The following is a 13,465-nucleotide window of genomic DNA, read 5'->3' as shown; positions in this document are numbered from 1 at the left end:
CCAAAGTTCCAACTCCTTTTAAGTTTGTTTAGCCTCCAGAAAACACAGCAGAATGATGTTTGGTACCTTGGCATGGTATTAATTTTCTTAATCTTTTTGTTGTTGCTGTTTTAAAGGTCTTTAAAACTTTTATGTAAAAATAAAGCTGTGCACTAGGGGACATGAACAGTGCTCCAGCTGCCGAATCTTCTTCCAGGTTCCTTGGCACTGAGAGTTGCCAACTGCTTCCCAGTATAAAATTTTCCCTCTGAAATGTGAAAACAAATGAGGGGTTAAAACACTGAAAACTGTTTAATTCGTGTTACTAGGTTATGATGTCTAACTTGTCAGAAGATTAGATTTGTGTAATGTCAGACTTCAACTAGTTCATCTAGCTCTTAAAATGCTTTCTGGAGCAGGCACTATATTCCTCATCATAGTACACAGGGAGGAGGATGGAGTAGCTGGTTGTACAGGTATGAAGTAGTGTGCACTTTGATAAATGTATAGATCAAATAAAAATCTATTACAAATACTCAATGTTTGCTTTCAAAATCACTGTTCTAGAACCAGATGTGTAGGTGTTAGAGCAGTGCTAATCCACTGCTGTTACAGTTACACTATTACAGGAAATGCCTGTAGCTGTAAAATTTACATCATCCCTTCATAGCTGTAAGTAAAGCATTCGAGTCTTATACTAACATTAGTTCCCATTTTTTCCTAGGTCTTAAAAGCAATTTCTGTGAGAACTGAAAGGGTAAATCATCTGAGCCCTACAAATAACATGAGTCATTTCATTTTTAGGTATAATAAATGCATCTTTAAGTGAGGCCTTCAGAAGTCTTAACTTCTGTACTAGGTTTTGCTACAGAATAGAGAGCAGAAAAACATTTTCTTTACCCATCTGCATTGTGACCATCTCCAGAACAGCGATGAGTGTCCCTGTTCATAGCTGGAGGCTGGCAAGCTACACACAGAGTGTGTCCTTCTCGTAGGTACTGCATCCATTGGGCATACGGCCGGGTCTCCAAAGCACAGTGGAGGGAAAGGGATTCTGTTCTAAATTCCACACAGTAGCTGCTCAGAAGGAAAAGTACTAAATGAGTTACAGCAGATAAAGCACAAGCTAGGTGTACTATTCAAATGTATTTACGCATCATAGGGGTAGTACTATTGAACTGAAAGTTAGACATCATCACTACCAACAAGTCTGTTTCTGACCCTAACTTAATTAGTGGATTCTTAGAAACATTATGCAAAGTATTTCTCATTCCATGATCCAATCCACTGTCTGGTTGTTGTGTATTCTTAAATTATATTGAAAAACAGAGCTCAGTAACCTGTATTTTTTCTTCTATGCTGCTAAAAGAGCAAACGGAAAAGAGGCTTTAAGAATACCAATGAGTCTTCCTTTTCTGGGAAAAGTAGCACAGGGCAAAGCAAAACCCTCATTTAAACTCCATAACCATCCCTGCTAGTAACCAACAAAAGTTTTTACTGCTTGCGTCAATTAAGTTTTGGGGGGGGGGGGCGCGTTTGTTGTTTTGGTTTCCTTTTTTAAGTCTGGAGACCAATCACATTCAGCCCCTTTTTTTTGTTCAGAGCATTATGTCTAATTTCCCACCCTGACACTCAGGGATACAAGATGACCCACATGCATGTGAGAGCTTACCCAGCTTCTTCTTTGTCTGGAGGCCAGGGAGAAGATGCTGCTTGTCGGTTTCTTTCTTTACCATATTCAGAGGTAACAATGAAAGCAGGGACTGAGGAAGAAGTTATGGTAGGGCAGCAAGACACAACCAGGTCATATTTCAATTACTGTAACAGTGGGTGAATGCATTGAAAGCTTGTGGATGCTGATGCTGACTGGCTTTACTAAGGAAATCATAACATGTTGGCAACATCAGACCTCAATCTCATTCCCTACAGCTGAACTCTCTCCTTACTTGTTAGCAGTACATCTAGAAGTGCCACCTAGTCTGTGAGGAAACAGGATATGCTGGAAGCCTGCAAGGAGCTCTGCTTCTATGTCATATGCTGCATTTGTGTTCTAACTTTGCACAAAGTTAATGTTACACTTATTGAGGGGCTTCAATAAAGGAACTGAAGGAATGCATGCACCTTAGTTATTTATTTAATAGAAATGAAGGAAAGTTTGAGAGTAGGAAAAAGCCCTAATAGAATAAAGAGCAGTATGAGAGTAGAAAGTAAGGGTTTCGATTGTATTTGTAACCAGCTAGCTACAGATTGATGCTTTTCTTTCCTTATTAATGATGTCAGTAAAATTTCTGAGGGCCCTGGTGTGCACAATGTAGAGACAAAGAGAGAATACCATGTTCATGGCCGCAGTCCTCTCCCTGGTAATTCAGGTAATCCAGGCAGGCAGCCTTCTCCTCGAGAGCAGGACACAGCTCCCCCCCGTTCTGAGGCTCCCGCTGCATGTAGCGCCTGCGTAGCCGCAGGTGGGGTTGGCAGTGTTCTGCACAGCCACTCCAGTGACTCCACTCCCCTACCACGCATGGAAGAGCTACAAAGCAGTATTCAGCATTACTAGCAGTCAAGACTCCTGGTTTATCCTACTCTCAAAAGCTTGAGTAATATGACTATTTCTTACATGCTTTCAGGTATAGTGTTTTAAATGCTTTTCTAGAAGTTTGCACTTTCAAATTTAACATCCCAACCTGCCTACAGTGCTCCTTCATCCAGAACCAGCTCCTCATGAAAACCTTTCACTACAGCTGTGGGGTTCTTCTGTACTCTCTTCTGAAGCATACAGCATTAGCTCTGAAGACCAGCTCATGGATTATGTAGACCAGCAAGTGGTCTGACCCTGGCAGAGGAGATCTTACCAATGTTTACAAACATCTGAAGGGTGGGTGTTAAGAAGAAGGGGGCAGGCTCTTTTCAATGGTGTTCTATGATAGGACAAGGGGCAATAGGTACAAACTGGACCATAGGAACTTCCATCTCAACATGAGGAAGAAAATCTTTGCTGTGAAGGTGACAGAGACCTGGAGCAGGCTGTCCAGAGATGTTGCAGAGTCTCCTCTGGAGACTTTCAAGACCTGCCTGGCTGCAGTCCTGTGGGACCTGGCCTGGGTGATCCAGCTTTGGCAGCCTCGTCCAGCCAGCTGGGAAGAGGCATCAGACTGTCTGAGGGCTGGTGCTGCACCTGAAGGTGAGGGCTGTCGCCCAACGCAGATGGAAGGAGGGAGGACAAAGTGTTGAAGACTGCAAAGGGCAGGAACACGGCAAAGCGAGGGCTGTAAATAACTCCGAGGCTGTAAGTAACTCCAGGGCTGCTGTGTCCAGTTTGGGAGAACTGGGCCACTTCCCCCTCCTTGGCGCTGTTGCCCTGGGAGTCAGGGCTGGTCCGCAGCCTGGCAGGGGACCCTCCCACTCCTTTCCCCGCACTCCTTTAGAAGTCTGCCTTGATTGTGGGTCCTTGCTGATTCCTGTCCCTAGAAATGAGGCCAAAACCTCACCCTGGAGATTTCCCCGACTATTTAATTGATTTGTTTGGCGAGACGTGAGGAATCGGCTCAGAGACACAGACGGTGCTAAACATATCTTCCTGTTGTCTCTGCAATCCTACATCCCCGCTACAAACAGCGTCCTGTTGGGATGGCAGCAAGGGAAACGTACAATAACATTTTGGAGGGAAAATCACTTCAGGCTGGCAAACCCCAGGCGCTGCACTGCACCTGATCCTGAAACCCTGCCAGTGTCCATTTGGGAACAGCTGCCCCCCGACTGCTGCCCCGGCTTCCGCCCTCACACAGCCCTGGCCCGGCCTCTGCCCCTGCCCTCGCCCCATGGTCGGTGCTGCCAGGGTTCTGCAGAGCCATTCAGCCCCGACCCGCACCGTTCGCCCCAGCTCTTAGCCCCAGCTCTTAGCCCCAGCAAGCCGCCACCCGCAAAGCAGGGACCCGGCCGCCTGTGGCTGCGGAAAGGGATGGGTGTCCGCGGGGTCCCCGCTCCGCCTGCCCAGCGCCCGGGCACCTCGATTGGCTCTCTGCGGACCGAGCCTCGGCGCCGGGGCGGAGCGGACGGCACCTACCCGGGCACGCCTGGCCGTGGTCGCTGCAACAGTCACCGGCTCGCCGACACCCTGCGTCGCAGTAGCAGGTTCCGTGGCCCCCTCCCTCCCGCCATCCTTCACCGACACAGGCCGCGTCCCGGCCCTGGCAGCACCTCCCAGAACAGCCGCCGCCGGCCCCGCTGCCGGCCCATAGCAGCCACAGCCACAGCGCTCCCGACAGCGCCGCGCCGCACATCGCCCTGCCCGGCGGGACGGTCCCGCCTGCACCCGGGAAGCGGGGCGGGCAGCGAGCGGGGACGGGACGGTGCGGGGGGGACGAGTCGGTCCTGCCCCGCCCTCCCTGCCCGCCTGGGCAGGATGGCGGCAGAGCTCCGGGGGCTGGAGGAGCTGGAGGTGGGAAGGGGACCTGTCCCCGGGGGTGTCTGGCCCGACGATGTGCCCCACGGGTTCCTCATAGCAGAGACCCACCCAGTGACGTCCCACCTGGCAATGCCCTGTAATGGATGTCCTGCACCGCTAGGTCCCCCACACGGCCATGTGCCATGCAATGATGTCCTGAGCAGTCGTAACCCGCACAGCCATAGCTCACGAAGTAGTCTCCCACACTGCAGGGACTCATCCAGCGATGTCCCTCCCAGTAACGTCCCTCATGGAGATGACCCGCACAGCAATGTCCCACACAGATACGTTTCTCATACAATGATGTCCTGCACAGCAGTGTCACACAGCCCTGTCCTGTACAGCAATGGCCCGACCTTCAGAGTAACGTCCCACTGTTACGGGGTGCTCCAAACACCCCTTCCCCCACCTCCATCGGCGGAGGTTTGAATGGGGGAAGACAAAGGCACGGAATTGCCTTCCAAGGTGCGAAATTGCCTTCCCCTCCCCTAGGAGACAGGTAAAAGGCTCCCATTCTGCCCGCCGGGGCGGAGGTCCCACACAGTTCCTTGCCCGAGGGGGAAGTCCACTGGCGTTGGGAACTGGATTGGCTGGGCTCTTCGCGCCCAGTATACTTTGGCACTGGACAATTGTCTAGGAAGATCTTAAATAGAGTGACCAGGAAGCGGTCTGGGCTCATTTTTCGGGGCCCGCTCATTTTAGACTCGCTCTGTTCTGGATTCGTGTTGAATTGGAGAAACCGGCACTCGGACCTGGATTCTCCCCGGACCTGCCTGCCGCTGGAGTGACCCTGCCTGCCATGAAACCTGTGGATTTTCTCCGTCTCCCGTGAAACTGCGGCTTTTCCTTGCACTGTTCAGACAGTGCTACGCCACGAGTTTTCTCTCGTGGCAGCCCTGCCTACGGACACTTTGATTTTTGGCGGGTCCCTTTTCTTTGGATTTGAGCCATATTATCCACAAATCGGATTACAGAACTTGCAGTTCTGGAGCCTGCCACGGAAGAGACTTAGGGACCGTCCTGCTCCGGTCTCGTGAGTAAAACCGGCATTCTCGTACTTTCCCTAAGAGTCCTGGCTTGCCTCTGATTTTGTAAGTGGGGTGAAGCTATTTGTGACTCAGCTTTTTCCATTTTCTGAATTTTCCAAATTGTACTAAAGTTGCTCATAAGCATCCTGGTAGAATTCGCGACCTGTAAATACCTGTAAATAATTTTAATCAGTTTTGTACATAATTTTGGGGCTGGGTTTTCGGGAAAATAAAGATAACAATATTTTTGTAATTCCCGCCTCGTTAATTTAACCCCAATTAAAACACCGACCCAGTGGTGCCCTGCACACCGGTGGCATGCATCTGTGAATGGCACAGCCGCACCTTGTACAGCAGTGACCCTCACAGCTGTCCTGGATCGTCCCCATCCACCTTCACCCAGCCCAGAGAGCGGGGACAGCCTGGGGCCACCGGCCGTGCCTATTGGTGCAGGCACTTTCTCGGTTTAGGGCACATTCCACACAGCCAAGAGCATTTGCTTGTGTCATGTTTTTCATTCTCTTGTTTGTTTTTGTTTGCTGGATTTTTTGAAAGCTCTGTTCCCGGAACAAACTCCAGAAGCTGTACTTGTAGGTGCACCAGGAAAGCAGGATGGATCCCAAGTAACTTCCTAGAGCACAAAGATCTGGGTTATGGTTTTCCATTATTTCCAGTCCTAAGAGGTTTTCAGAACTTGATCATTTTAGCCAAATATTAAATCCCAAAAATAAGCAGTGAGGTGACTGCAAAATATGTTAGGTTTGGAGACTTGGAATATGCAGATAGTTGGCTAGTAAGGTAAGAGAGATCTAGTCTCCTGAAGCTGTCTACAAATGGGAGGTATCAGTCTGCGTTATCTGCTCCATATGGGTACTTGGACCTCCTAAGACAAGGTGGGCCAGCCAGAGTTTAATTTCTTCTAGCCATCACAAGGCTGCTGTTAAAATGCTGTTTCAATCCTGGTGACTGGGTCTGACTGCTATCCAGTGTGCCACTAATGAGTTCCCTGGCCTGTTGCCAGCCTAACACTGGAACATTGGGGAAGTTCCTGTGGTGGGCGCAAGGAGAACCAGACTTGCAGCCTGGCTTGGTGAAAGGTAATGGGAGAGCGGGAATGCCTCTCTGTGTTTTCCTTTGTTGGATTCCTGCAGTTCACCTGAAAGAAGAGTATTAGCAAATGGATGCAGAATCTACCTTTATAACCAGATAAATCGTGCACGGATGACTGATGCTAAAGGGAAAAACCAGTAAAACTTCGATGTGCTTGCAAAAATTAATGAGTGGCTTTCTCTTTAGTGGATATGTTTACAGAAAAAACAAGAAACTGTGTCTGCAGTGGTCTAATGAAAGCAAACAAGAGGCAAAGGAAAAACGTTAAAATTTCTTCTAGATGCAGTAAAGCAGAGTCTTTAGAACAACCAGAAAAAAAGAAAAAAAAATAAAGGAGAGAATAAGCTCACCCAGTTTGTTCCAGTAAATACTATTTCGCCACCACCACCCTCTTTTGGGTTAGTTCCTTGCTATTAAGTGACTTCTGAGGACAAAGAAATACAGCAATCTGTTCTTGGTCAATGAAGCAGCATTGAGACCCTTATGAAAATTCCAGCAAAACAGGGAGAGATTTTTTTCTACTTTGGTATAAGATAGTCCACAGAAAGTAGGTGTTGCTCATGCCTTCCTATTGCTGTCATGCAGATAGCTTCTTTTCAAGGAAAAGTAGTTTTGGGCCAAGCTGATATAAAAGGCATGTGATGGGAAGCTTAGGGAATGGGCAGAGCCCTTGCTTTGTCCTCCTCATAAGACGTGGAAGATCACAACATTGAACAGAGTTCATCAGTCATTTGTTCCACACAATTGCCCTTGGTGCCAAAATATTTCTTCTTAATCCCAGAGAGAGAAGTCTCAGGGCTGTAGTATAGTCCTCTCAAAAGCAGGTGTTGCTGCTGGTTCTGAGATGTTGAAAACCATGGTCTAGCTTGCTACCAGCCATTTTTGTACTCCTCTGACATTTCTGCCCAGTTTTAGCTTTGGATACTCAAAACTCACATTCCCAAAATAAAACACAATGGCAGTGTTATACGGTAAAAGAAACCAAGACTGTGAGAGGTTTTTCAACTAATTTCTCCAACGTGTAAATGATTTTAAAGCGGCTCATTCCATTGTTTTCCTGTTTCCAACCAAAGTGTCCTCATTGCCTTACATGGAGTTCTCACTGGTTTTTAATACCATAAAGACAAAACTGAACCAAATGAGCTTCGACAGTAACTCAGAGAGAGAACTATTTACGCTGCTATTTACCATGCTTACCATCTCCATTATTTACCCTGCTTATTTCTGCTCTCTCTATACAAAGCACATAAAGCAGAGCCAAACTCTTACTCTCTCCATTCCTATGGTGCAACCTACCTAGAATATCAGACAGAAGACTGAAAACACCTGCAACAGGAAAAAGTTCAGTCTGGGAACAAAAATTATGCTTGATAGTAAAATAACTCTTTTTCACTACATTATAGCCATGGTGACTTTGAGGACCTGATGTAAGGACTGGTTGACAGCCGCCTGAACATGAGCCAGCAGTGTGCCCAGGTGGCCAAGAGAGCCAATGGCATCCTGGCCTGCATCAGGAGTAGTGTGGCCAGCAGGAGCAGGGAGGTCATTGTACCCCTGTACACAGCACAATGGTCTTTCAATGACTACCTATTGCTGTTCTGCATCATAGAATCATAGAACGGTTTGGGTTGGAAGGGACCTCCAGAGCCCATCTAGTCCAACCCCCTCTGCAGTCAGCAGGGACCATCCTCAACTACATCAGGCTGCCCAGAGCCCTGTTGAGCCTCACCTTGAATATATCCAGGGATGGGGCCTCATCCATCTCCCTGGGCAACCTGTTCTAGTGTTCCACTACCCTCATCGTTCCTAACATCCAATCTAAATCTGCTCTTCTCTATTTCAAAGCCATTGCCCCTCATCCTATCACTAAAGACCTTTGTAAATAGTCTCTCTCAACTTGCTTGTAGGAGATGATGCTGCATACCTGTCTCTGTTTAAGAGAGGTCATCTGCTGTACAAACAGTCCTCTCCTTCCAGTTGCTCTGCCCTGAGAGAGAAGCTGTCCTGCAGCCTCTCAATTACAGCCATCGCTTTTCCCTGGGATTAGGAATGATGAATGGAACTGCTTGCATGCTTGTGTAGCCTCAGAGTATCCACAGTGTTCTGCCAAACGTAGAGCAATTACTGTCATGCTGTATTCAGCACCTGTACTCAGGGAGGCCACACCTTGAGTCCTGTGTTCAGTTTTGGGGCCTTCACTACAAGAAAGACACTGAGGTGTTGGAATGGGTCTGGAGAATGGCAATGGAACTGGTGAAAGGTCTGGGAAGGAGCAGCTGAGGGACCTGGGGTTGCTTGGTCTGGAGAACATGAGGCTGAGGGGAGACCTTCTTGTTCTCTACAACTACTGGAAAGCAATTTGGAGTGAGGTGGGTGTTGGTCTCTTCTCCCTAGTAACAAGTGGAAAGGAGGAAATGGACTAAAGTTGCATCAGGGGAGGTTTAGGTTGTTTATGAGAAGAAACTTCTTCACTGAAAGGGTTCTCAAGCACTGGAAAAGGTTCCCTGGGGAGGTGGTTGAATCCCTAACCCTGGAGGTGTTTCTAAGAGGCAGAGATGTGGTGCTGAGGGACATGGGTTAGCACCAGCCTTGGCAGAGTTAGAGAATGATTGGACTTGATAATCTTAAAGGTCTTTTCCGACCAAAATGATTCTATGATTAGCCCTAATTTAGGTCCAGTCAGCTGCTTTTTTAGTAGGATGTAAAGCTGAAGAGAAGAGCATTTTATCCTCAAATGTGTTATGTAAATTTGTGCAAAAGGTGGCTAAGATTATTTCTTTCTCCTAACCTCCAGACCAGATTTGCCCTGCTGTTTTAGACTATAGCCAGTACTAGCATAATCCAAAACTCAGTCTGTTTATTTCTTTCCAATCATCATGTCCAGTAGCAAAGATCCTGGAGCTAGTAATGATTTTGATGAGGGTACATTTGCAGAGAAGAATGAAGCTCTCCCTCCTGCAGTGTGCTCTGCTAGCAGGAACGTACACTTTTTTCTTTTTTTTTTTCAGTCAGTGAAGAAAGCAGGAATAACAATAGGTTCATGAAATTAGGGCACAGAACTGTTGAGAGAGTAATTTTTCTGATGATAATCCCACTTTCAAAAACCTCTGCTAATCTTTCCAGTGGTCTGATGAAAAGGTGAATTTTGCTGACTTGAATATTTTGAAAATAAATGATGGTTCTGGTATACACTGGCTGGCAGAGGAAACTGTTTATATAATTCTGGGCTTCTTCACAGCTCACCCTTTTCATAGCTGCTGGCTTTGTGAAAATCCTTTCCCGTTTCTTTGCTTTATTGTTTTCTGTCAGAGCTTGTTGGGTTTTCTAATTAGCACACTAGCTATTTTTAGTGTCTGTAGACAAGAATGTATTGTTTGGGTTATTATGAGTCCAGGTACCATGAAAATGTATTCAGGGAAAAACATTTGGATGTAGAGCTGGTCTTTGACTATGTGCAGTGAAAATTTGTGTGGTTAGTCCAATTAGTTACAGCCATGTCACTTCACGTAAGTGAGTGCAATTGTGTCAGTGCAGAGGGTAGAGGCTGGCTCTCAGGCTCCACAGAAATACTCTGAACTCTGAACAGAGCAGGCAGCTGCAGCATCTAAATACTCTGAATTATTGTGTCTGGCTCAGTTCCATGAATATCTTGCTCTTTAAAAGCAGAACAGCAAACAAAACTTTACAGCCAGGTGATGGGCTTAGGCAAATGTGATTTTTAATATGGCATCTCTTTGAAACTCATCAGTGATGGGAGAGCTCAAGAATCCTTGCATTGTAGGCAGACCATGCACTGCCTTGAGTTCTACCTGCCTGTGCATGCACCCTGTGCGCAAAGCTGCAGCGCCTAAAGCTGCAGTGAGACTTCACAAACCTAGGAAAATTAGGAACCTCAGGAAAATTTTTTTTGCTGCAAGAGTGGTCAGGGATTGGAACAGGCGCCTTGCCCAGGGAGGTGCTAGAGTCACTATCTCTGGAGGTGTTCAAGAAATGTGTGGCCATGGCACTTAGGGACATGGTTTATTGGCCATGGTGGTGTTGGGTTGAAAGCTGGACTTGATGATCTTAGGGGGCTTTGTCAACCAAAATGATTAAATGATTCCTTTAGCTGGAAGGAAATAGAAAAAGCTTTTCCATATGTAACAGTCTCAGCTGAGAGGCAAGGCATGGCGCCCTGGCATGTCACTTTCCTGCAGGATTTCAAATCACACCCAGAGCCTTGATTCTTTCATTTGTGGTTTCCCAAAGCCCACTCCCACACTATGCCTCACTCTAGTCATCCATTACATTCATCTAATATGTTGAGGGCTTCATTACACAGGAGAGTTCCTTGTGTGGAAGTAATATCAATAATGGAAACCCAGAGAGGAACCCACCAGAAATGGCCAGCTCCCTCAAAGAACCAAGTGCCTTCTGCATGCTGGGCACCACTGCATTCTTTCATCTTGCCTAAATAAAAAGAAAATATATGCTTACCAAAAGACTCCCAAAATCTACCAACATAAGTGGCTCCAATGTACACAATCTTGCCTGTTAAAACACAACCAACAAAGAATCATGGAATCATAGACCATAGAACTGTTGAGGTTGGAGGAAACCTTTTAGATCCTCAAGTCCAACCACTCGCCTAGAGCTCACAATTCCACCACTGCTGCTAAACCACTACCACTAAATCACATCCCTCAGCACCACATTCACACATCTTTTAAATATCTCCAGGGATGGTGACTCCACCACTTCCCTGCACAGCCTGTTCCAATGCCTGAGAACCCTTACAGTGAAGAAATTTTTCCTAATATCCAACCTGAATCTCTCTTGGCACAACTTGAGGCCATTTCCATTGTCTTGTCACTTGCTGCATGGGAGAAGAGAGCAATGCCTACATTGCTCCAACCTCCTTTCAGGGAGTTGTAGAGGGCAATGAGGTCTCCCTTCAGCCTCTTCTGAACACTCAGCTGTTCCTCATAGGACTTGTGTTCAAGGCCCTTCCTCAGCTTAGTTGCTCTTCTCTGGACACAGTCCAGCACCCCAACGTGTTTCTTGTAGTGAGGGGTCCAAAACTGAACCCAGTATTCAAGATGTGGCCTCACCAGTGCCAAGTACAGGGGGACAATCATATTGCTCATGTTGTTAATCATCTGTTCAAGTTTATCCAATACTACGACAAACAGAAAAGCAAGACCTGCCAAGTTTAAGATCATCCCTAGCTGCATATGTGAAATGGGTCCTGATACTAATATTCCCATGGGGTAGAAAATGATCCTCACCATATAAAGCTGAGAACCAATTAACCTTGAAGGCTTAATGAAGTGGAGGATCTAGTCGAGGAAGATCCCTCCGTTGCTACAACCTTAAAGGCTTCCCTCAGGAGATTCTCTTCAGGACACCACTCATCAAACATGACTTGCTTCTCCCCTCTACTACCTTCTCCATTTGACTGCTTCTGCCTGCAGCATGGCCAGGTGCTGCCCCACATCCCTTTGGCTCACTGCCCATAGCACATGATGGGAGTGTGACATGTAGGCAGAGGCAGCCCCACAAATAGGGAGACTTTTCCCACAGAGACCTTGAACAACCTCTCACCTGGTAAATCCCCATGTCAAGCTCTGAAGGTTTTGTTTGCAGAGGTAAGTGGTCTCTCCTAGTCTCACGGAGGAGTGGACATGAAGGACCTGGGAGTGGGTTGATGTTTCCTTAGCACTTACCCTGCTGGGAGGACTATTAGGTGCTTCCTCTTCTGGTGACCAGTAACAGCTATTTCCTTACTTCTAGAAACACCAAGTAGAAGTGCAGGCAGGAGTGGTGATGACAGAACCAAAAGGTTCTCCTGCTGCAGTGTCAATATTCTTGAGTGCTCTGTAGCTCTACTTACAAAACCTGGTTTAATGCTAAATAATACAAATTTTAAATAAGAGGTCAATCCACAGTCTCAGCTGACAGTTTTCCATGTGACTTGCGTGGAAATTTGCTGTTTCACATGGAGATCTGCCCTTCCCTGTTTCTCCCAGTTCATGTACTGGGAAATTTTCAGAGCTTTGCACCTCATAAAATGACCCAGAATTAATTTGGATTTCTTCGTGGTGTTCTTCCTGATGTGTAATACTTGCATTTCCTCTCCCTTTTTCAAAAGACGTTTCCAAATATTTTTAAAGAGGTTTGAGGCCTTCTTCCCAGATAGCAGCTTCAAGCAGGGAAGGAATGAGGTGAGAGGGAAAACTGGGGATGAGTGACTTTAACTGGGGTACGATTAAGTGACACTTAATTTCCTTCATGGGAAGGTAGCAGGAACTAACTCCTAGATTTTGCCAGTAAGATGTGCTTCCTGTGATGGGGAGCGCTCCTGCCAAGGGCTGGGCTGCAGACCAAAGGCATTGCCGTATCTTGTGTGCCACTTCGGGCTACAGAGTAAAAGGCCACAGCTGTGGGGAGGAGCAGATCGTTCAGGTGACCCTAAACTGACCAACAAGGGCATCACATTCAGTGTAAAGCTGAGGGGTCACCAGGGTCAAGCCTATTCTTCAATGGCCAGCATCTGAAAAGGACTCTCTCTGTTGTGCTTTTCATCCCAGTCCATGAGTTTCTAAATCCAGTTCTAGAATCCAGCTCCTGAATCTGGTTCCCATCTGCTGCTGAGTCCAGTCTGGGACTTCTGCCACAGCATCAGTAATGATGTCACCATTGTTGCCATCAGGGGGGGTTAGGTTTCATAGTGATTTTGCATATATTTGTATGTATTTCATTTTATTGCTATTATTTTCATTAAAGTAGTTTTCTTTTTCTTTTCCTACCCCTTCAGTCTCCTCCCTTATTCCCTTTCTCTTCCCTTTGGGAAGGCAGAGGAATTCATAGAGAGCATCTGTCACTCATTTAGTGGCCAGCCCAGCGCTGACCCTTGACACTGATCCAC

At 46.9% G+C, this 13,465-nt stretch overlaps 1 protein-coding gene across 1 annotated transcript; it reads right to left on the bottom strand.

Moving 5' to 3' along the window:
* Nucleotides 1-114: 114 nt before the first annotated feature.
* SBSPON (somatomedin B and thrombospondin type 1 domain containing) lies at nt 115-4,256 on the bottom strand. The gene is made up of 5 exons (XM_054385593.1): nt 4,040-4,256; nt 2,312-2,506; nt 1,652-1,742; nt 880-1,056; nt 115-247 (listed from the first exon to the last, which is right to left on the bottom strand). Exons 1-5 carry the CDS (start codon nt 4,254-4,256, stop codon nt 130-132), a joined length of 798 nt encoding a protein of 265 aa, XP_054241568.1. The 3' UTR covers nt 115-129.
* Between the last annotated feature and the right edge of the window lie 9,209 nt (nt 4,257-13,465).

This window comes from Indicator indicator, chromosome 12 (genome assembly GCF_027791375.1).
Source record: "Indicator indicator isolate 239-I01 chromosome 12, UM_Iind_1.1, whole genome shotgun sequence".
Classification (NCBI taxonomy): domain Eukaryota; kingdom Metazoa; phylum Chordata; class Aves; order Piciformes; family Indicatoridae; genus Indicator; species Indicator indicator.
This window is presented reverse-complemented; position numbering and strand designations above follow the sequence as displayed.

What these genes read in the sequence shown, in the direction of transcription:
- SBSPON (XM_054385593.1), bottom strand. Translation starts at nt 4,256, where the DNA reads ATGTGCGGCGCGGCGCTGTCGGGAGCGCTGTGGCTGTGGCTGCTATGG. An exon ending in CCAGACAAAGAAGAAGCTGG is followed by an intron (nt 1,057 to 1,651) that starts GTAAGCTCTCAC and finishes CCTTCTGAGCAG; the next exon opens with CTACTGTGTGGAATTTAGAA. An exon ending in GATGGTCACAATGCAGATGG is followed by an intron (nt 248 to 879) that starts GTAAAGAAAATG and finishes TTCACATTTCAG; the next exon opens with AGGGAAAATTTTATACTGGG.